The sequence below is a fragment of the Manis pentadactyla genome, chromosome X (genome assembly GCF_030020395.1).
Source record: "Manis pentadactyla isolate mManPen7 chromosome X, mManPen7.hap1, whole genome shotgun sequence".
NCBI lineage: Eukaryota > Metazoa > Chordata > Mammalia > Pholidota > Manidae > Manis > Manis pentadactyla.
In genome coordinates, this window is record NC_080038.1 from 55,253,400 (window position 1) to 55,278,838 (window position 25,439).

Here is a 25,439-nt window from a genome sequence, read left to right on the forward strand (position 1 = left end):
ATGTTGATAGAAATTGCTTTGACTCTATAGATTGCTTTGTGTAGTATGAACATTTAAAAATATTAATTCTCCCAACCCATGAACACAAAAGTATCTTTCCATTTATTTGTGTCTTCTTCAATTTGTTTTGATATCCTATAGTTTCCAGAGGGCAGCTCTTTCATGTTTTGATTAAAGTTACTCCTAGGTATTTTATACTTTTTGGTGCAATTGTAAATGGGGTTGTTTTCCTAATTTCTCTCATCTCGTTCATTTTTAGTATATATAAAAACAGATTTATGTATATTGATTATTTTTATCCTTCATCTTTACTGAATTCATTTATTAGTTCTAATACTTTTTGGTGGAGTCTTTATGGTTTCCTATATAGTATCACATCATCTACAAACTGTGTCAGTTTTACTTCTTCCTTATAAATTTGGATGTCTTTAATTTCTTTCTTGACTCATTGCTATGGCTAGGACTTCTAGTACTATGTTGAATAAGATAGATGAGAGCAGTGCCTTTGTCTACTTCCTGATCTTAGAGGAAAAATTTTCAGCTTTTGCCATTGAATATGATATTAGCTGTTGGTTTGTCATACATGGCCTTTATTATGTTGAGGTATATTCCCTCAATACCTACTTTGTTGAGAGTTTTTATCATACCATAGTATTTCACTTACATGTGGCAAATAAAATTTAACAACCAAGAAACAGACTCATCAACACAGAGAACAAACTAGTAGTTATGACAGGGGAGCAGGGTGGGGGATAGGCAAAATAGATGAATGGTATTAAGAGGTATACCCTACAGTCATAAAAAAACCATGGGGTTGAAAGGTATATCATGGAGGACATATTCAATAATATTATAATAATGTAATATTGTATGGTGACAGGTGGCAACTACCCTTAATGAGGTATTTCATAATGTATAATAAATGTCAAATCAATATGTTGAAATGATTATATCATGTAAATGATACTTTAATTAAAAAAGAACTTTCATTTTGCAAAAACTAGGGAAAAACAAAGTTAAAATACTGACATATTCAGATTTTAAACAATGTGTAAACCTGCATTAATCAAGATAGTCTTGATATGCTTGATAGTCAAGGTATGCTAATGTTGTAAGAATAGACAAATAGATCTATGAAGCGAATAGGGTATAGAAATAAGATTATATATAAGGTAAATTAATTTTTATAAAAGACACCCCTGATGGTTTTCAATAAATTTTGCTGGAATAATAGGGACAACACCATTGAAAAATAATCTATCTATCTACATCTGTCTTCTGTCTTCTACCTATCTATCAACTATCTTGACTCATATATCACACCATAAACAAAAATTAACTCGAAGTGGATCAGAAAAAAAACATGAAAGCTAAAAATATAAAGTTCCTAGAACACATATAGGAGAATATTTTCATATCTCTGGAATATGAATATCTCAAAATGCAAAACAATTTGGTAAGTGGGCTTTATGAAATTTAGACATTTCATTTACTGAAATCAGCATTACAAAAATAAATAGGTAACATGGTCAAGGAGAATGTATTTACAATATATATATATCTGATACAGAATTTATATTCAGAATATATAAAGATTTCTATACAACATTTTAATAAGACAAAAGGCCCAATAAGAATTGGGAGAAAAAGATATTTGATGTTTGAAAGAGACATTTGACAAAAAAGAGCAAATAATCACTTGAGAAGATGCACAAATGATTGTCAGGAAAATGCAAATTATAACTGAATGAGTATGTGATAACAAAATGGCAGAGTTGGTAGCTCTAAGCACTAGTTCTTCCATGGATATATAGAACGACAGAAGAAATTGTGGGAAGCAATTTTGTCAGACCTCTGGAAAACAATAAAAAAATTATTACAACCAAGCCAATGCTGAGTCAAGAAAAAGATTCATGAAAACTTTATGAATTTTTGTGTTTATTTTATATGCTTTTGCCATACTCCCTCCTTGGCACAATAGTTATCTTAGTTTGGAAGCTACAGTAGCCTGCATTGAAACTGTGAGTTCTAGAGGCAAATGAGCAAACCTTAATAAAAAATTATTGTATGTATATATTCTAAACTTTCGGTTCACTGCCTGAATGATTGACACAAGGCTCTTATCTCTGTTATACCTAATGTGGAACTTAGGCAACAAAAAGCATCAAGCATTGACAGGAAGATTCTGGGAAGATGGTGGAGCAGAAAGCATCAGGAGCTTGTCTCCAACGAGACAACTGCACTGACAAAATCTGTCTGATGTAACTCTTTGGGAACTATGTAGAATATTGAAGGCTTGCAATTTTTAAGGGGAAGTTTTGGATAGTAAATTGTGGTTGATTTTGTTCAATACCAGATCTTAACAGAGTAGCAAGTACTGACCCCCTTTCACCAGCACCATGGAAGGCTGATGCACATGACTTCCCATGACTTCCCATAGAAGTTTGCATGCATCTTGTGAAATTCAGGGTGGACAAAAAGGACCCTGTCCTCCAAATATCAGGGAACCATAGTCTGATTGCTGTTGTTGCCGATCAGAGATGCAGTGGATGCAATTGTTGTTGCACTTCTACCCCTTGTTGCAAGTCCCTCCCCCTTAGGCCAAGTGACTTTCCGGATATTTAAAGGGGCTGGCACCCTTTTTACCCTTCATTTTCCATTTCTGGAAGCGAGACAAGGATAATATTAGGACAATTCAAACCAACTTGCATATATCTAAATTTAGAACATGACCATGCATGCCCAGTGAAAGGTTGAGATAAGATCTGAGAAAACCTCATGTTTACACCTCAGGCTGATGATTGGCACAGAGGGCCTGTAAATTGTTTTTTCAAAAGCAATAATCAAATACCAGAAAGAAGTACAAACCCTGAGGAAATGGGATAGTCTGATCTCTAGAGTTGCCATATAATTACATACAAATATGCAGTTTTCAACAAGAAATCATAAGGCTTACAAAGAAATATGAAAGTATCACCCATTCAAAGGAAATAAAAACTGAACTGTCACTGCGAAAGTCATGATGGTAGATATATTCAACAAAGATTTTTAAATAACTATCTTAAAGATGCTGAAAGAATTAAAAGAAGATGTAGAGAAAGTAAATAAAACAGTAGATGAGCAAAATGGAAATATCAGTAAAGAGATGAAAAACTAAGAAGAAATTCTGGAGTTGAAATGTATAACACCTGGAATGAGAAATTCACTGGAAGGATTCTAAGGCAGGTTTGAGCTGGCAGAAGAAAGAATTTGCGAACTTGAAGATAAGACACTGGAAATGACTAAGTCTGAAGAACATTAAAAATCTGAAGAAAAATTAACAGAGTCTACAGAACCTGTGGGGGGGACATTAAGTGGATCAATAACATATTGTGGAAGTCCAAGAAAGGAGAGTGAGAAATAAAAGACTAGGGAGATTTTTTAAAGAAATAATGGCTGAATACTTTCAAAAATTAGATGAAGACATAAGTATAAACATCCAGGAAGCCCAACAAACTCCAAGAAAGAAAACTCAAACAGATCCACACTGAGGCATATTATAATCACTTCAGAAGACAAAAAGAGAATCTTCAAAGAAGCAAAAGAGAATCAGTTAATCACATACAAAGGATCCTCAAGAACATTATCAGCAGATTTCCCATGAGAAACTTTGTAAACAAAAAGACAATGGGCTTTTATATTCAAAGTGCTAAAAGGAAAACAAAATCTGTAAATTAAGAGTCCTATATCTGGTAAACTTCCCTTCAAAGTGAGATAGAAGTTAAAGCATTCCCAGGTAAACAAAAGCTAAGAGGTTGTTACCACTATGCTTGCTTTGAAAGAAATGTTCAAGGGAGATCTGCAGGGTGAAATGAGAAGACACTAGGCAATAACTTGAAGCTGATTGAAGAAATAAAGACCTCAAAAAGGCAAAAACATGGACAAGTATAAAAGCCTAAAAGACTGTACTACTGTAACTTTGGTTTTTAACTTCAAATTTTGTTTTCTATATTACTTAAAAGACAATGTGATTTTTAAAATTATTAGTTTATGTTTTGGGGCATGCATTGTATAAAGATGTAATTTGGTAACATCAACTGCTGAAAGGGATAAGGATTAAACTGTAAAAGGCTATAGTTTTTGTATGTTGTTAAAGTCCAGGCAGCATAAATTCAAATAAGAATTTTGGAACTTTAGCTAATACCCAAACCAAGCAAAGCCACCACAAAAACAGAAAATTGCAGACCAAAATCCCTGATGAACATAGATCCAAAAATATTCAACAAAATATTAGCAAACATAATTCAAAAATATATCAGAAAGATCATCCATCAACCCAGGGATGGAAGGATGGTACAGCACTGGAATATCCATCAACATCATCCACCACATAAACAAAAAGAAGGACAAAAACCTTGATCATCTCCATTGATGTTGAAAAAGGATTTGAAAAAATTCAGCATCTATTCATGACAAAAACTTTCAGCAAAATGGGTATAGAGGGCAAGTACCTCAACATAATAAAGGCCATGTATGACAAACCCACAGCCAACATTATACTTAACAGGGAGAAGCTGAAAGCTTTTCTTTTAAAATCAGGAACAAGACAAGGATGCCAACTCTCCCTACTTTTACTTAACATAGTTCTAGAGGTCCTAGCCATGGCTATCAGACAACACAAATAAATAAAAGGCATCCATATTGGCAAGGAAGAAGTTAAACTGTCCCTGTCTGCAGATGACATGATATTGTACATAAAAAACCCTAAAGAAACCACCCCAAATCTATTAGATATAATATCTGAATTCAGCAAAGTTGCAGGATACAAAATTAATACACAGAAATCTGTTGCTTTCCTATACACTAATGATGAACTAGCAGAAAGAGAAATCAGGAAGACAATTCAATTCACAATTGCATCAGAAAGAATAAAATACCTAGGAATAAACCTAATGAAGGAAGTCAATGTCCTATACTCTGAAAACTGCAAGACACTCATGAGAGAAATTAAAGAAGATACCAATAAATGGAAACACTTCCCATGCTCATGGATAGGAAGAATTAATATTGTCAAAATGGCCATCCTGCCTAAAGCAATCTACAGATTCAATGCAATCCCTATCAAAATACCATCAACATTCTTCAATGAACTAGAGAAAATCATTCTAAAATTTATATGGAACCAAAAAAATAAAACACCCCGATAGCAAAAGCAATCCTGAGAAGGAAGAATAAAGTGGGGGGATTACACTCCCCAACTTCAAGCTCTACAACAAAACCACAGTAATCAAGACTATTTGGTACTGGAGCAAGAACAGACCCATAGACCAATGAAACAGACTAGAGAGTCCAGATATAAACCCAAGTATATCTGGTCAATTGATATATGATAAAGGAGCCATGGATATACAATGGGGAAATGACAGCCTCTTCTACAACTGGTGTTGGCAAAATTGGACAGCTACATGCAAGAGAATGAAACTGGATTACAGTCTAACCTATATACAAAAGTAAACTCAAAATAGATCAAAGACCTGAATGTAAGTCATGAAACCATAAAACTCTTAGAAGAAAACTTAGGCAAATATGGAATATGAACATGAGCAACTTTTTTCCTGAATGCAAGAGAAACCAAATAAAAAATGAACAAATGGGACTACATCATGCTAAAAAGCTTCTGTGTACAGCAAAGGACACCATCAACAGAACAAAAAGGCATCCTACAGTATGGTAGAATATATTAGTAAATGACATATCTAACAAGAGGTTAACATCCAAAATATATAAAGAACTCACATACCTCAACACCCAAAAAGCAAATAACCATATTAAAAAATGGGTGGAGGAATTGTACAGACACTCCTACAAAGAAGAAATTCAGATGACCAACAGGCACATGAAAACGTGCCCCACATCACTAATTATCAGGGAAATGCAAATTAAAATCACGATGAGATATCACCTTGTACCAGTTAGGATGGCCAACATAGAAAAGACTAGGAACAGCAAATGCTGACAAGGATGCAGAGAAAGGGGAACATTCATACACTGCTGGTGGGAATGTAAACTAGTTCAATCATTGTGCAAAGCAGTATGGAGGTTCCTCAAAAAACTAAAAATAGAAATAGCATTTCACCCAGGAATTCCACTCCTAGGAATTTACCCTAAGAATACAGGAGCCCAGTTTGAAAATGACATATGCACCCCTATGTTTACCACAGCACTTGTTACAATAGCCAAGAAATGGAAGCAACCTAAATGTCCATCTGTAGATGAATGGATAAAGAAGAGGTGGTACATATACACAGTGGAATATTATTCAGCCATAAGAAGAAAAAATCCTACTATTTGCAACAATATGGATGGATCTAGAGGGTATTCTATTTAGTGAAATAAGCCAGGTGGAGAAAGACAAGTACCAAATGATTTCATTCATCTGTGGAGCATAAGAACAAATGAAAAACTGAAGGAACAAAACAGCAGCAGATTCACAGAATCCAAGAATGGACTAATAGTTACCAAAGGGAAAGGGAATGGGGAGGATGGGTGGGAAGAGAGAGAGAAGGGGAAATAAGGGGCATTATGATTAGCACTCATAACATGGGGGCGGTGCATGGGGAAGGCAGTATAGCACAGAGAAGACAAGTAGTGACTCAATAGCATCTTACTACGCTGATGGACAGTGACTGTAATGGGGTATGTGGTGGGGATTTGATAATGGGGGCAGTCTAGTAACCACAATGTTGCTCATGTGATTTTATATTAATGATACCAAAAAAAAGAACGTTGTAACTTTAGGATGTTAAATATAATCCCCATGGTAAGCATAAAGAAAATGGCTGCAGGTATGCCTTGGAAATATTGTGGGTTTGGTTCCAATATTTGTTACCAAATTTGTACCACAACAACAAAGTGAGTCCAATGAAAAATTTGCATGTACAATTATTTTTACCCTATAGTCTACTAGGTGTTCATTAGCATTATGTCTAAAAAAATCAGTACCTAATTTAAAAAATACTTTATCTCTAAAATTGCAAACCATCATCTGAGCTTCCAGTCGTTTGTAATCATTTTAGTGGTGGAGGATCTTGCCTCGATGTTGATGGCTGCTTACCAGTCAGGGTAGTGGTTAATGAAAGTTGGCGTGACTGGGACAATGTCTTAAAATAAGACAATAGTGAAATTTTCCACGTTGGTTGACTATTCCTTTTATGAATGATTTCTCTGTAGCATTTGATACTGTCTGAAAGCATGACCCACAGTGTAACTTTTTTCAAAATTGGAGTCAACTCTCTCACAACCACTAAGTTTATGTAGTATTCTAAATATTTTGTTGTCATTTCAACAATATTTATTGCATCTTCACCTGGAGTAGATTCCATCTCAAGAAACCAATTTCATTGCTCATCCAAAAGATGCAGTTCTCACCTGTTAAAGTTTTTTCATGAGATTGCAGCAATTCAGTCACATCTTCAGGCTCCATGTTTAATTCTAGTTCTTATCTCCACTACATCTGAGTTACTTCCTCCACTGTAGTCTTTAACACCTCAAAGTTATCCATGATGTTGGGAATCAACCTCTTCCAAACTTCTGTTAAGGTTTATATTTGGACCTCTTCCCTTGAGTCATTAATGCTCTCAATGACATGTAGAATGGTAAATCCTTTCCAGGAGATTTTTACCTTACTTTGCCAAGGACCATCATATGAATCACTATCTGTGGCAGCTATAGCTTTATGAAATGTATTTCTTCAATAATAAATCTTGGAAATTGAAATTTCTCCTGATCCATGGTCTCTGGAATGGATGTTGTGTTAGCAGGTATGAAAACAATGTCATTTACATCTCTCTGAGGGCTCTTGGGATACCAGGTGCATTATAAATGAGCAGCAATGTTTTGAAAGAAATCTTCTTTTTTCCAATCAGTGGGTCTTAACAGTGGGCTTAAAATATTCATTAAACCATACAGTAAACAGATGTGCTATCATTCAGTCTTTGTTTTTTCATTTTCAGAGCACAGCCAGAATAGAATTGGTATAATTTTTATGGGCTCTAGGATTTTTGGAATAGTAAATGTGCATTGGCTTCAATTGGCAGTCTTTGACTGCATTAGCCCCCAACAAGAAAGTCAGCCTGTTCTTTGAAGCATTTAATCCAGGCATTGACTTCTCCTTTCTGGCTATGAATATTCTTGATGGTATCTTCTTCCAACATAAAGCTGTTGCATCTAAGTGAAAATCTGTTGTTTCATGTGGCCACATCAAATAATTATCTTAGCTGGATCTTCTGAATGGCTTCCTGCAATTTCTACATGAGCACTTGCTGCTTCACCTTGCACTTCTCTGTTGTCAAGGTGGCTTCTTTCCTTAAATCTCATTAAGCAGTTTCAAACTTACCTTCTGCAGCTCATCTCTCTCAGCCTTCATAGAACTGGAACTGAAGAGGATTAGAGCCTTGCCCTAGATTAGGCTTTGGTTTAAGTAAATGTTTTAGCTTATTTGATCTTTTATCCAGGCCACTAAAACTTTCTCCATATCAGCAATAAGGCTGTTTCACTTTCTATCATTCGTGTGTTCACTGGAGTATCACTTTTCTTTTCCTTCAATAATTTTTCCTTCGCATTCACAGCTTAGCTACTGTTTGGCAAAAAAAGTCTAGCTTTCAGTCTGTCTCAGCTTTTGACATGCTTTCCACAGTAAGTTTAATTTTTTATAGTTTTTGATTTAAAGGGAGAGATGTACTTTCATCTGAACACTTAAACAGCATTATAGGGTCACTAATTGCCTAATTCCAATATTGTTACTCAGAGAGGAGAAAGACCTAAGGGGAGAGGGAGATGAAGGAACAGCTGGTCAGTGGAGCAGTCAGAACACATACATCTATTGATTAAATTTACCGTCTTATATTTTGTGGTACCCTAAAACATTACAACAGTAACATCAAAGCTGATTGATCACAGATCACCATAACAAATATAATAATAAAAAATGTTTGAAATATTGTAAGAATTACCAAAATGTTGCAGAAACATGAAGTAGGCAAATGATGTTGGAAAAATGGTGCTGATAGACTTGCTCAACCCAGGGTTGCCACAGTCCTTTAATTTGTTAAAAATGTAGTATCTGTGAAGTGTAATAAAGTGATGTGCAATAAAACATAACAATATAGACTATAAGCAAAATAAAATGTGAAATGAATTTGTGTATTTCGTTTTAAAAATCAACTAAATCAAAGAACACAGTAACACAAGAGATGAGGTAATGAAAAGACATAAGGTGTATAGGAAACAAATATCACAAGGACAGAAGTAAGTACCTCTATACCAGTAATTACCCTAACTGTAAATGATTAAACTCTCCAATCAAAAGATATTAACAGAAAGAATTAAAGCACATGATCCAGCTGCATGCTGTCTACAAGTGACTCACGTGAGATCCAAAGGCATAAATAGATTGAAAGTGTAAGGATAGAAAAAGCTATTCCATGCAACTAGTAAACAGGATAGAGTGGGAACTGCTGTGCTAATATCAGATAAAATAGACTTTAAATAAAAAAAATGTTTACAAGAGACAAAGGGAATTATATATTTTGAAAAGTTTTGAAATAACAAAAATATATAAAAATTATAAACATTTATGTACCTAATGGCAAACTATAAAAATACATGAAGCAGAAACTGATAGAATTGAAGGGAGAAAAAGACAGGCCTACAATAATAACTGGAGACTACAATACCCCTTTGATGGCACTAGAACAACCATATAGAAGATATTAAGGAAGTAGAGGAATTAACACAAAAAATCAGCCAAGTCTAACAGACACATATAGAACACTGTATCCAACAACAGCAGGCGTAACAGTTTCAAGTGCATATGGGACTTTTTCCAGGACAGATCATATGGTAGCCACAAATGATCATCTTAATAGATTAAAAAAGATAGATACCATACAAAATATCTTTTCCAACCACAACCAGATGAAATTAGAAATAAATAACAAAATTTAAGCTGAAATATTCAGAAATTTGTGAAAATTAATATTATTAACACTCTTAAATAACCAATGAAACAATATATAAATTACAAAGAAACAGAAAATAATTCAAGACAAATGAATGTTAAAACAGAACACACCAAAGCTTATGGGACACAGTGAAATCAGTGCCAAGGAATAAATTTTTAATTTACATTTAAAAAAATTCTCAAATGAATAACCTAACTTTACAAGTTAAGGAAATAGGAAAAAAGAGACTAATTCCAAAGACAGCGTAAGAAAAGAAATAAATATTAAAGCAAAGATAAATGAAATAAAGAATAGAAAATCAATAGAGTAAATTAATGAAACAAAAGTTGGTGTTTTGGAAAGAGCAACAAAATTAATCTTTAGTTAGACAGATAATAAAGGAATACTCATATTACTAAAGTAAAAAATGAAAATGCAGACATTTCTACCAATTCCACAGGTTTAAAAAGGATTATGATAGTACCATGAATACCTGTATATCAACAAATTGGATAACGTTGATGAAATGGACAAATTCTTAGAAACAAAATGCCTACCAAGACCAAATCATGAAAAAAATAGAATACTTGAATCAATCTATAATCAGCAACGATATCAAATTAGTAATAAAGAAACAAAAAAGAATTGTCCTGGTCCAGATAATTTAACTCAATGAACTCTATGAAATATTTAAAGAACTAATACCAATCCTGCTCAAACTTCTCCAAAAAAATTGAATAGGAGGAAACACTTTATAACTCTCTGTAAGTCCAGCATTACCCCATTAGCTAAACCAGAGATAGTCACTAAAAGAAAAATTAGACCAACATCCCTTATGAATGTTGAAACAAAAATCCTGAACAAAATACTGGCAGACCAAATTCATCTGTATATTAAAAGGATTATACACAATAACCAAATGAATTTTATTCCCGGAACTCAAGATGGTTCAATATAATTTCATTGTATTCAATGAATACAATGTATATTACATTGAAATTCAATGTAATACAGTACATTAATAGAACGAAAGGAGAAACCACATAATCTTCTCAATTGATGTCAGAAAAATACATTTGATAAAATTCAACACATGTTTATGATTTAAATAAAACACTGAAAAATCAGAATTAGAATGAAACTACCTGAACATAATAAAAGCCATATAAGGAAAAACCCACAGCCAATATCATATTTAGTGGTGAAAAGTCTAAGAGCCTTTCCTCTAAGATCAGGAGCAAGGCAAGGATGCCTATCTTTACCACTTCTGTTCAACATAGTACTGGAAATTCAGTCAGAGAAATAAGGCAAAAAAAAAAAAAGAAAGAAATGACAAAAATTGGAAAGGAAAGGAAAGGAAGAAATAAAATGGTGTGTTTTCAGATGATATGATCATATATGTAGAAAGCCCTAAATATTTCACCAAAAAGCTGTTAGACCTAATAAATAAATTGAGCAAAGTAGCAGGATAAAAGGTCAACATGCAAAAATCAGTTGCATTCTGCTACATGAACAATATGAAAAGGAAATTATGATAACAATTCCTATTCAGTAGCATAAAAAAATAAAATAAAATACTTAGGAATTAACCAAGGATGTGAAAGAGTTGTACAATGAAAAGTGGAAATTACATAAATAACTTAAAGAAGACATAAATAAATGGAACTTCCCATATTCATGGTTTGGAAGACAATATTATTAAGATATCATTATTACTTAGAGCAATCTACAGATTTAATGCAATCTCTATCAAAATCTAAATGGTGTTTTGTTTTTTGCAGAAAAAAAGAAAAACCCATTTAAAAATATATATGGAATCTCAAAGGACCTAGAATAACTAAAACAATCTTGAAAATCACTTCCTGATTCCAGCTCCACTACAAAGCTATAGTCATCAAACAGTATGTTATTGGCATAAAAACAGACACATAGACCAGTGGAACAGAATAGATAGCCTAGAAGAAACATCCCACACATATACACTCAAGTAATATTTGATGCAGGTGCCATGAATACAGAATGGGGTAGAAGAATCTTTTGGACAACTGGTGCTGGGAAAACTGGATATCAACATGCAGTGGAATGAAGTTGGACACTTTACACCATACATAAAAATTTTCTGAAAATGAGATAAAGACTTTGACATAACTTGAAATATTAAACCTCCCAGAAGAAAAAATAGAGGAAAAGTTCTTGACATTGACCTTGGCAAGTATTTTTATATGACATAAAAAGTGGTTAACTAAAGCAAAAATAAGCAACTGGGACTACATCAAACTAAAAGCTTAAGCACAAGAAAGGAAATAATCAATAAGATGAAAAGTCAACCAATGGACTGAGAGAAAATACTTGCAGACCGCATTACTGGTAAGGGTTTAATTTCCAAAAAATATAAGGAATTCATACAACTTAAGAGCAAAATCACAAATAACCCAGTTGAAAATGGGCAAATGACCTGAATAGACATTTTCCCAAAGACATACAAAAGACCAACAGGTCCATGGAAAGTTTCTCAATATCACTAATATCAGGAAAATGTATATCAAAACCGCAATGAAATATCACTTCATACCTGTTAGGATGGATATTATCAAAAGACAAAAGATAGCAGGTGCTGGGTAGCATATGGTGCACATTTTTTACACCATTGGTAATATGTGAATTGGTACAGTCATTATTGAAAAGAGTATGCAAATTCCTGAAAAATTTAAAATATTAATTTTTAAATTTGAACTACCATTTGATCCAACAATTCCACTTCTGAGTATATGTGTTTAATGTAGTGATTACACTACATTAAAAAGATATCTACATTCTTGTGCTCATTGCAGCTTTATTCATGGTAGCCAAAATACATTAGCAATGTAAGAGTCCACTGATGGATAATGGATAGAGAAATAAGAAATTGTGACACACACACACTGGAATATTATTCATCCTTAAAATAAGTCAGTCCTGCCATTTGCCACAAAGTGGATGAACCTGAAGGACATTATGGTAATTCAAATAAGCCAGATGTGGAAAGAACAATACTGCATGATCTTACTTATATATAGAATCTAAAATAGTGGAATTCATAGGAGCATAGTAGAATTGTGGTTACCAGGGACAGGGGTTAGGGAAAATGTGGATATGTTTGTCTAATTGTAAACAGTTTCACTTACGCAGGATGAATAACTTCTATAGATCTAATGTACAATGTAGTAATTATAGTTAATAATACTGTACTATATAATTAAAATTTGTTAAAGAGTGTAGATCTTAAGTGTTGTCATCACACAGAAAAAAAGGTAAGAATGTGAGGTGATGGATACGTTAATTAACTTGACTGTAGTAATCATTTCACAATATTTATATTTGAAATCGTTGTACACCTTACATAATTTTTTATAAAAATAATAAACATATTTTAATTTTTAAAAAAAATTTGAGGGAGCAATAGACAGTCAAACAATAATATTTGGAGAGTTAAGTACACCACATTAAAAAATGGATAGAACATCTAGGAAGAATTTCAGTATGAAATGGAAGATTCAAATAGTATAAACCAACTAGATAGAGCAGAGATATTTAGAACACCTAATCCAGCAACAGCAGAATACACATTATTCTCTAGTGCACATGGATTATTCTCCAAGATAGACCAAATGTTAAGCCACAAAATGAGTCTCAATAAATAAAGAAATATTAAAATCACATAAGGTAAGGTATCTTTTATTACTAAACTGGAATGAAGCCAGAAATCAATAACAAGGAAAACTGGAAAATTAAAAAATATGTGGAAATGAAACAACATGATTTTAAACAACCTATGATCAATGAGTCAAAGAGAAAGCATAAAGGAAATTAGAAAATACTTAGAGACAAGGGAAAACAAATAACATCAAAGCTTAACTGATGCTGACAGAGTGCTCAGAGGGAAATTTGTAATATAAAGAGTTACATTAAAAAATTTGAAAGATCTCAAATAAGTAATCTAAAATTAAACCTTGAGAAACTTGATAGAAAAAAACTAAATCCAAAGCTAGAAGAAAGGAACTAATCAACCTTAGAGCAATGATAAATATAATTAAGGAAATAATAGAATCAATAATACCAAGAATATGTTCTTTGAAAATATCAGCTAAATTGGCAAACCTTCGCTAGAATGACAAAAGAAAGGAGATAAAAAACAGACAAAAAATAAAAAATTTAAAGTGGGGATATTATTACTGACCTTGCATAAAGGATTATAGAATATTATGAAAAATTTTAAACCGACATAATGGATAATCTGTATGAATAGATAAATTCCCAGAAGCACACAAATTACATAAACTGACTCAACAAGAAATAGAAAATATTAATAGACTTATAATAAATAAAGAGATTAAATCAATAATAAAAAAACACCCAACAACATAAAGTCCCATATGAAATGGCTTCAATGGTTAATTCTGCCAAATACCTAAAAATAACCACCAAGCCTACTCAAGCTCTTCCAAAAAAACATGAGAAGGTAACACTTCCTAACTCATTCTATGCAGCCAGGTTTTTCCTTGATACCAAAGCCAGATAAAGGCATCATAGAAAAAATATAAGTACAGCCTAATATCTCTTATGAATATACATGTAAAACTCTGTGGAAATGAATCCAACAGCAAATTAAAAGGACCATGACAAAGAGGGTCATTTATTTATACCCTAGGAATAATGGGTACAAGGTGGTTTAACAAAAGGAAATTAATCATTGTAATACACCATATTAATAGAATAAAGGAAAAAATCCCTCATCATAATTGTTCAAGAAAAAGCATTTGACAAAATCCAACAGCTTTTCATGATAAAAATACTAAAAAAACTGGAAATGGAAGCGAACTTTCCCATACGATTAAGGGTTGTCATGGAAACCCCACAGATAACATAATGGTGAAAATCTGAAAACTTTTCCGCTATGAAACAAGAGAGGAATGCTATTTTCATCATTTTATTGAACATTGTGTTATGGGTAGAGTTTGTTTTCCTTGGTTTTTGTCCCCACCATAACAAAGAATTGAAAGTCAGAGACACAATAGCAGAGAAAAGCATTTCTTTTCAAATGAGACTTACCTACTAAACTGCCTAAATTTAAAAAAGACTGACAAGGATATGGGACAACTGGAACTCTCAAACTTGGCTTGTGTATATGTAAAAGTACTTTGAAAACAGTGTGTCAGTGTCAAAAAGTTAAACATACATTTACCATACAATCTAGCCATTAAACTCCTACATATTTTCCCAAGGAAAAAAATTAACCACATAAATATTTGTACAAAAAGGTTTATAACTCTTTGTCCCTGTGGGTAAGGTATAAGGTATCCATATACTTACTGAAAACTAGAAAAAAATCTAAATATTCAATAATGGGAAATGGATAAACAAATTGTGGAATATTCATACAATGGAATAATGTAAAATAAAAGCAACAAATTACTGCTATCTGCTTCAACATATATGAATCTAAAAAAAAATGCTGAGTGAAAGAAGCCAGAGTCTTCTACTATATAATTCCATTTATATAAGTTATAAAACAGACAATATATAATCTATGGTGGAGAAATGTGTGTATGTGTGTGCATGTGTGTGTTTGAATAATTTCATATAGTATAGCGCATGCAAAATTCACTGACTTTTGACCTGTGTGACACATATTTTGCCACATCAGGGCTATGAAATCAAGGCAAAACTCCTTTGCTTTGCTTGTTGTGATGGTTAATTTTATGTGTCAATTTAACTAGGCTACAGGATTACCAAATAACTGGTAAAACATTATTTCTGTGTGTGTCTGTGAGGGTATTTATGGAAGAGATTAGCATTTGAATTGGTAGACTCAGAAAATTACCCTTATCAATGTGGATGGGAAATATCCAATGTACTAAGGGCTTAAATAGAACCAAAAGAGATAGAGAATGTTCTATCTCTGCCTGTACTGGAGTATTCATCTTCTACCAACGAACACTGATGTTTTGGATCTCAGGCCTTCAGACCTGGGGTGTGACTTATACCTTTGGCTCCCTGGTTTCCCAGTTGTCAAAATCAAAGTGAATTACACCACTGACTTTCCTGGTTCTCCAGTTGACAGATGGCAGATTTTGGAACTTCTCTGCCTCCATAATCACTTGAGCCCATTCCTATAATGAATGAATGAATGAATGAATATTCTATCAGTTCTGGGTTTTTTTTTCAGATCTCAAGAGTAAAACAGATTTTGATATAGAGAGCAGTTGTAAAGGAACAGAATCTTAAGGATGAGTTTTCTGAAATGGTTCTGGGATTTCTGGAATTGGCTCTCTAGACTGATTAGATTTAAATAAGGTAATGACTCTATTTATACTAGTAAAGAGATAATTCACAGTCCATGGCAAAAACTGCTTCTGAAGATATGTAAAATATCTGCATTGGATATTCCTAATCAACTGCTAAAATGAACAGCATAGTCAAAGCAGCAATCAGAATAGTCTGACTAATGATGACCTATGGCAGTGGCAAGTTAATCATGGCATTCCTAGATGTGAAACAGAAAGAAAGTCTACTAAATTCTTACTTTGTCTGTATAAGTAAAAAGTTCTAGGTAAGTGAACAGGAGTATAACTTGAATCAAAACAGAGTCATAGGCTTTCAATCAATTCCCAGAATTAATCCAGCTAAAATACCCAGAACCTCCTGAATTAAGGGGAGACCAGGTCCTCTTAAGGGCCCCAACGCAGTACCCCAAATTTTATACTGTCACTCTTCCCTAAAAGGACCAAGGTAACTGTATATTGAGGAAAAGGAAATAACAAGAACTTTTGGCCACTCTAAATAATAATACAATAATCGCTGAACTCTGGCTTTGAACTCACACTGATTCCAGGAGACCCCAAACCCTTCAGAGTAAGAGTTTATGGTGATCAGGTGACCAGTGCGGTTTTATTTAGGTCTGTCTTACAGTGTGTCTAGTAGGTCCATGAACTCATCCAATGGTTATATCCCCTGTTCCAGAATGTGTAATTGGAATAGACATACATAGTAGTTGGCAGAATCTCCACATAGGTTCTCTGACCTGTGGAATGAGGAATGTAAAGGTGGGGAAGGCTAAATGGAAAACATTATAACTGCCTCTGCCTAGGAAACTAGTAACTTAAAAGGATTATTAAAAAGATTAGTGCCACTATCAAGGACTTGAAAGATTAAACACATTCCCTGGTACATGGTATGTAGCTAATGATCTGGCAAATGCCTTTTTCTCCATCCTTGTCCACAAGGTCCACCAGAAGTACTTTGCTTATAGCTGGAAAGACCAGTAGTATGTCATAATTTTGTTCAAAGGGAACTTTATCAACTAGCCCTTCCACCAGGTATCACACTGGTCCATTACATTGATGGCATTATGCTGATTAGACCTAGTGAGCAAGAATTAACAACTTCTCTAGACTTGTTGGTAAGACATTTGTGTGTGAGATAGTGGGAAATAAATCTAACTGAAATTCAGGGACCTTCTATCTCACTGAAATTTCTAGGAGTCCAGTGGTATAGAACATGTCAAGATATTCCTTCTTAAGTGGAAGCTAAAGTGAAGGATCTGGATCTCCTACAACCAAGAAAAACTTCTTGGCCTCCATAAACACATGAGACAATTCCTACAATGATAAATGAATGAATGAACCTTATACAGGTATTGTTTCTCTGGAGAACCCTAATACACTTGCTTAGCATAATGAAGATAAATTTCTATGGAATGATGCCTCTTTGTCTCTTTCTGACTCTGTCTTTCTCTGTGTCTCTCTCATCTAACTCCACATAGTATATATGTACCCCTCTAAGTCTTTAGTGATATTTATCACATTCTTTTTACCTTGTTTTGTAGAGTTTTATACTCACCTTATATCTTTATCATTGGTCCAAAGGCTACTTGAAACATAAAAGACACTGTGGTATTTATGCTGGTATCCCAGAATAGCCTCTAGGAAAATGTCTTGCATATTTTGTTTCATCCTACGAATAAATGAATGATAAAATAAGCAAGTACCACTCAGAGGAACCACAGCAGAAAGCCTAATTTATGAGAAGCTCCTGTGTGGCTTTCTTTTGGGATTATTTAGATGTCTTTAAAAATGAGTCTATATCCTTTCATAGTATGAATGCTTAATGAGGGAATGAAGTGTGGTTGTAGAAAATATATGAAGGAAACAAAACATAGATTCTTTCCATTTTCAAAAACAATATAGTTTAGGCTCTCATGAGTAAATAAAAAAATGTACTAAAAATTAATTAACTCAGTAAAATTATCAGCCAATTTAGTGATAACCAACTTTTTTTCTAACTTTATAAAAAAGATTTTGTCCAAACAGCAAACAATATAAACATTTCACATTTCATTCACTTGTTTTAAGCCTGTTCAGATACAGGCTAAAATAGAGAAAAAGAAAGATAATTTTACACCTATATTTACTAGTTAGTATATAACCTTTATTTTTGTACTCTTTCTTTTTAAATTTAGTGTCAAAATCTTGCCTTTCCTACACCTTAACTCTCTGATCTCTACAGATAGCTCATAATCCTGGAGGTCTTTCTTTACAGAGTTAATCAGCCACAATATTAATTCCTTTTTATAGTGCACCTTAATATTCATTTCTGAAATTATTAGCTTACAAATTTCTGTCTGAATTGCTGCTGTAACTTCCCAGCTAGAATTCTTTATCCCAGTCTCTAACATTTTCACCATATAATTCAAGAATATCCAGTGGAATCTGGAACTGCGGATGAGTAAATATTCATTTTAGCTTCATCTCTCTTCAATCTCCTTATCTGGAAAAAGCTAAGAGCCAGAGTTAGCAAGCTGGCAGAGCCACAGAATGGACATGTTGGAGGCGATAGCTTCTCCAGAGATCTCAATGGGAAAAAAAGACTGAAGTCAATGGGACAAAAATAGACCAAATACAAATGAAATTTTGTTAGATGATGAAAGAGGTATTTCAAGTCACATTATTCAATTAGTGATATAGGGACAATTGTCAAATTTTTGCCCCAAACAGGTGAACTCATCTTCCTTGGATTAAAATTCAAATTCCTTATAGACTTCATAAGATTGTTACATGTATCTGCCCCCTGAAAAGCTCTCTGTTTTCATCTCCTCTTATTTTCCTTCTTGCTCACTTTCAGTCAGGCCACACTAAGCTGCTATCACAAACTTCCAGGCACATCCTATCTCAAGTCATCGACAACATTGTTTGCACTCTTACGTTATTCAGGTGTTTACTGAAAAGTCATCTGTTCTGAAAGGCCTTCTCTATCCACCTATATAAAATAGCATGCCTAAGACCTCATCCTGTGACTTTTCTTACACTATATTACCGTTTTTGCAAAACAATCATCACAGCTTTGATGTATGTTGAGAAGGAGAAGATGGGAATCTATCTCCACCCAGCCTGATATAAGCTGTAAACATTATGGGAGCAAGGACTTTGTTTCTGGCTGTTTTCTCCTCCTAAAACAGTGCCATAACCATTGTCAGTCTTGCCTCTGATTTATTGGCAGGGCATGAGAGAAATCCAAAAGAACCACTGGACAGTGTAAGACCTGATTCTAGACTGGTGGACAAATGAAGAGGGGATGACTGTCTCTTTCCAATAGGATGTAAGCCCCAAAAGAATAGAGATTTTGATAGCTTTGTTTACTGTCTGGTAAAAATAGACCAAGTACAAATGAAATTTTGTTAGATGCTGAAATTTAGTTAGATTTCAAGGCAGAGCCTCCTTCTGATTTAAAGCGAGCAGATGTGATATTAATATTACCATGGGATGATCTGCATTCTGGTTTTTGTCTAGGAGTCCAGTTATGTTAGGGGGTTATAGGCATAGTAGGTGAACACTGACTGTACACCGATTTTTTTTCCTATTTTCCTTCCAATAAGAGACAGTTCCATATTTTTGCTCAGTGCTATAAAACCAACGTTTAAAACAGAATTAGAAATAAGGTAAAACCCTGCTCTAACAAGTTTTGTCACATCCCTAAATTACTGTAAGGCCAGGGCTATAAGGGTTGTGGTAGCTATCTTCCTCCCCCATTAGTGTATATGTTTTAAAATAACAGTGATTTTATCTGAATTGTTCTCTGTTCTACTCTGGATCCTAGGCCAGGGCTGAGCCTCTCTCTTACTTTATGCTAAGAACCCAATTATCACCACAGAAAAATATAATTTTTGCTTCAGGATTTGTGGCCTAGTGGGAGAGCAGGAACAAGGAAGCATTATTATACATTTAAATTGTACACACATTTGTAGTTTTTTGTTATCTAATGTACATACCCCTTTAACCTTTTAATAATATTTATCACATCCTTTTTACCTTCTTTTGTAGTTTTATAACTACCTAATATCTTTGTTATTGGTCTGAAGGCTACATGAGGGATAAAAGACCATATGTTAAGAAAGGGAGGTTTTTGTTTTGTCCACTGCTGTCAAACTCTTAATACAGCGCCAAGATTAAGGCCACCTCCGTCTGAGTGTCAGAATGTGAGACAGCCCCAGTATTCTCATGAGAAAATATAAGGACTGTTTCTGGTCAAAGGTAGTATTGGATATCTGCCTACAGCAAGGATACAATTGTCATAAGAGCTGAAATTTTGTCTTTTTTAGTCAATCACCAGTATTATGATTAGGGCTAACATGCCTCCCTGAGTGTTAAGAGTGGTAAAAGTACCTAGAACATCAACTAGGTTGTTTCTGTTGTTGCATCCATTTCACAACTGGAGAAAAAAGATAATTCCAAAATAAATTCCACATGGTTTAGTTTACCATTCATGTTGAAATTTAAAAAAATTTTTCACTAAGATCAATACTTACATTGATAATGGTCGTATTTTCACTAAATAAAGAAAGCATAGGCAAGATTCACAACAAATTCATGACTGTGTCTGCCTCTGAAGAGGAAGGAAATGTTATAGTACTGGGAAAGACATTTATTATCTGTAATGTTCAGACTTGAAACAAATATCAATCTACAGCTAAAGCAAATATGCCAAAATGTTGACATTTTAATTGTTTAGATGTTGACATTGTTAATTTTGGAGGCAAACAAATATTATATCTTTCATACTTCCCATATTATGTTTTAACTTTTCAAAATAAACAAAATACAAAGAGAATCTTACACTGTTAAAGCTGATAATTTTATTACAATGTTTTCAAAATTGAACATCTCAAGGACTTATGCATATGCAACACTCAAGGACATAAGCATCAGAATAATACAATTGAGAAACTTGATAATAGAGAAAACTTTAAACTTTGTATTTCACAGAGAATATATATATATTTTTAATAAAAAGCTTGAATAAACCAATTACCACTGAAAAGATTAAAAAGCTGGTTAAAGATCTACCATCAAAACTGTCACCAGGATTAGATTGTTTTACAGCTTAGTACTAGCTAATTTTTAAAGAACAAATCATCCTAATGCTATTTAAACGATTCCAGTCCACAAAAAAAGACTGAAATCTCACCAATTCATTTCTTAAAGCTAGCACAATTTTAATAACAAAACTTGATATCAAGACAGTATAAGGAAGAAAAAATATAATTTCACTTTGAAATGTAAATGCAGTAATTCTAAATGAAATATTGGTAAATAAAATCTAGCAATGTATCAAATGATCATGGCAAAGAAGGATTTACTCCAGAAACACAAGTTTGGTTCAACATCAAGTACACTCTAATTCATCACAACAACAAGTTAAAGGAAAAATTATATGATTTTATCAATGGATGCTGAAAAGACATTTGATAAAATTCAGGAACCACGTTTAGTAATAACACTATGTAAAACAGGGATAGAAGAAACTTCCAAAATATTTTGATGGCTGGTGACTATTTACCAGTAACCAACAGCAAATGTCATATTAACAGGGAATACTTAAAACAGCTCCATGAAAATTAAGAACAAGACAGGCAGGTCTGTCATAATCATTACTAAACATTGTTTTGGAGAATCCAGCCAATGTAATAATTATCAATGCAAATATTAGAAGAAATAAAACTCTATTTGCAGGTTGAAATGATTGTATATCTACAAAGTCCAAAATACTCCATTTAAAAAATCTGTGTAATTTAAAGGATTTAGTCAGATGATTAAAGAGAAGATAAAAATATGTAAAAAAGATCTGCAGCCTGTCCATATTGCCAAAAGTAACAACTTGTAAATGAAGAGGATCAAATGGTCAATTCAAAATACCAAATGTGAAAAAAGCCTGTAAAAATATTAATAAATAAATGTCATCATATATGATGGACCTATATGAACATTACAAAAACAAAACCAAAAGATTTTAATGTACCCAAACTTCTGAGTGTTAAGTCTTAATATTTAAAATGATACTCTAAACAGAAATGCAGAAATTAAATACAATTCTAAGATATCATAACCTTTTTAATGTGGAAAGAATGCTTTCATTTTCACATGAAAGAATGAAAGTCTAGGATAAGTTACATTAAAAAAAGAAAAAAATAATGAGAGAGAACTCACTTTATCAAAGTCCAAAATTTATGGTCAAGCCTATATAGCTAAAACGATGTGATACTAGCTCAAGAACTTGAAAATGAATGGTTTATTTAATAACTGTAATAGCATAATCAGGTATTCAATGTGAACAAAATGTGTAGTTGGTTATTTCTCTTACAGCATAAATAAAAGTAAATTCCAGACGGTTCAGTTAAACCTTAAAATTAATAAAAATGTTTAGAAAAATAATGTGGGTGAATATTTGTATGACTTGGGGTGGGGACATTCATCTGAAAAAGAAAGGAAACCAGAAAGCTAAAAAGGAGATAGTAGTCTATCCTAAAAATTTTTTAAAAGTAAAGTTACAATCAATAAAGTCAAGAGTAATAATACAATGGAAAAAAGTCCTAACACATACAAGATCTATAAATGATTAATGCAGCATATAGTATATGTAGTAAGAATTCCTACAAACATATAAGGAAAAATCAAAGATTCAATAGATAAATGAACAAAATATAAGCACTGGCAAATCACAAAAGAAAAAAGTCTAAATAGTAAAAAAAAAACCTCATTTGAGTTTGTCAATTAAAGAAACAATACTATGTTATTTTTTCACCCTTAAGATTTGCAGACATTAAAGATTGCTGGAGAGGATGCTGGAAAATGAGCACCTTCATTTTGGTTGTTAATTTTGTAATATCTCTTAAAATTAAATATGCCCCTACCTATCAATCCCATTTCTAGGGACCTACCCTATAGAAATAAAAACACCAGTTTGTATTGCAGCAGAGCTATAGTGAAAAAGCAAAAGAAAATAAATGATCATCAACAATGGAATGGTTAAATACCTTTGTGGTACATAAACATGCACTGTATATGCAGCTGTTAGAGGGAAAGAAAGAGAGAGGGAAAGGGAGACAGGATATGGGTAATTTATTTAATGAACATAATGGCACCTCAGGTGTCCATTGTGAACAAAAAATATAGTTGGATCTCTATTCTTATACCATATACAAAATAAATTCCTGAGAGAGAAAGAGGAGAACAGGGAAGAGAGGAGAGGGGAAGGAGAAGGAGTGGGAGACAGATATCTGCAGCTACGGATGAGAAGAGATGTCATGGACATGCCAAGTGAGAAAAGCAATTAGCAGAGAAATGATGTGGCTTTTTATTTTTATAGAAACGACTACAACAAACTTTCTGTAGTAGGATGGGGAAAACATGACAGAATATATATCATGTTCTTACCTGGGGAGAAGAAAGGTGGGAAGGTAACAAAATGGGGGGAAGGATACAGTGTGGGGTTACACCATTAATTTTTCTTAATCTACTTTTTCATTGTTCCAGTGGTTGGGAATACTTTTTAATATTCTATTAGAACCTAATTTAACTTTTCAATTACAGAACAAGGCAATATTGAAAGTACTAAAGTACACTTAAGACAAAACTGTGAAACTAGTAAATGTAAGATTTGGAGGCACAATAAATAATAAGTACTAATAAATTCTTGAATCTCTGACACCAAAACTATTCTAAAAATTTACAGTTATGAGAACACAACGTATTTTACATTTAATAGTTCCACAACTTTTGTAAAAGACACAATTAATTTAGGGAGTTTTCACCAAACCATAAACATAAATGTGAATATCATCATCGAACTTAATGAAGTAGACAGATGGCTTGGCCACCACTTGATGGATGAAAATGCCAGTCCTCTTGGATCCATCATCTTTAGCGTGCTCTACCTGCTTGCCCACAAGGCTATCAACCACTTCTCCAGGCTCCCGTTCTGCTGTAGGAAAATAGTAATTGGAATCCGGAATGATGCGCAGGTCACCATCTTTGTAGTCATCCAGCAGCGTGTACATATAAAGGACCGGATCTTTCTCATAGGTGATGTAAAACCAAGTGTCCATCACTGGGGCCCGCGCCAGGACCATGCCCTTCCATTCATCTTTCGTACCGTGCTCACCCTCAAACACATGCCCCACTGCCTTGCCAATCAGGGAATCTGCCAGGCGCGAATCAATTCTTGGAGCTGGCACTCTCTCAGGAAGGATCTCTAGCGCTAAAACTCTCTTATCTCGGTGCAGTTCTAGTCCATACACACTATCTTTGCCATCATATTTGATGATATAGAGAGTGGGCTTCACGGAAACCTGCTCGAGCACGGTTCCTTTCCACTGTTCCACGGGCTCGTTGCCTTCCTTCCAGCCGTGTTGAATGCGGCAGCCCACAATGTTCCTACGGGTGAGGAAAGTGGGCTTGCGCCGTTGCTTTCTATGGGTGTGCCTTTTTTTCATCAGGTAGGCGGACACGCCGTCTACGCCCATCGGAGGCACGGTTGGGGGCGACATGGTTTCGGAAGGCTGGGCAAATTGCTCTAGATTAAGCTGATAAAAAGTCAGCACTATCTAAAATGAGGGTTTTTTAGTGATCTCCAGTAACCCGTTCGTCCTCTCTTCGCCAAGCTCAAGGCTTGGCAGGAACGCTCTAACTCCGACTGCGGGAGCAGGAAGAGCTTGGGCCTCTTGACAGTGTTCTCCTCTCCCGCCTAGGAGGGGTGTCTGCAGCAGTGCGGCTATTGCCGCAGTTAGATGGCGGGCTCCCCTGTGCTGCCCGTGCCTTGGCCCGGACTCCCAACCCCGGACTCCCAACCCCAAGTCCCCCGAATTGACCACTTAGCTCTTATCGATGGTGCTGCGACTGCAGAACAGCGATAGAGAAGGAGACGACGGGAAAGGTAAGCAAGGGATAAGAGGGGTGGCTGAAGCGGCAAATGCACAGGCGGCAGCAAGGTCTCTGGCGAGTCCACTCGGCCTCGGCTTCGCAGCGCTGCTCTAGTCGGCCTAGCTCTTGCGTCCGGGCTTTGGCTGCTTTGGGAACTCGACCCTGCGGAGCCCGCCCGCGCCTCGGCCCCGCCCCTCGCCATTCCTCCTTCCGCTCCCCCTGCAGCTGC

The 25,439-nt window shown here is 34.4% G+C and overlaps 1 protein-coding gene across 1 annotated transcript; it reads right to left on the bottom strand.

The window, feature by feature from the left end:
• Positions 1 to 21,133: 21,133 nt before the first annotated feature.
• Positions 21,134 to 24,859, bottom strand: SPIN4 (spindlin family member 4). The gene has a single exon (XM_036892756.2). It carries the CDS (start codon positions 24,835 to 24,837, stop codon positions 24,088 to 24,090), a length of 750 nt encoding a protein of 249 aa, XP_036748651.1. The 5' UTR covers positions 24,838 to 24,859; the 3' UTR covers positions 21,134 to 24,087.
• Positions 24,860 to 25,439: the final 580 nt, after the last annotated feature.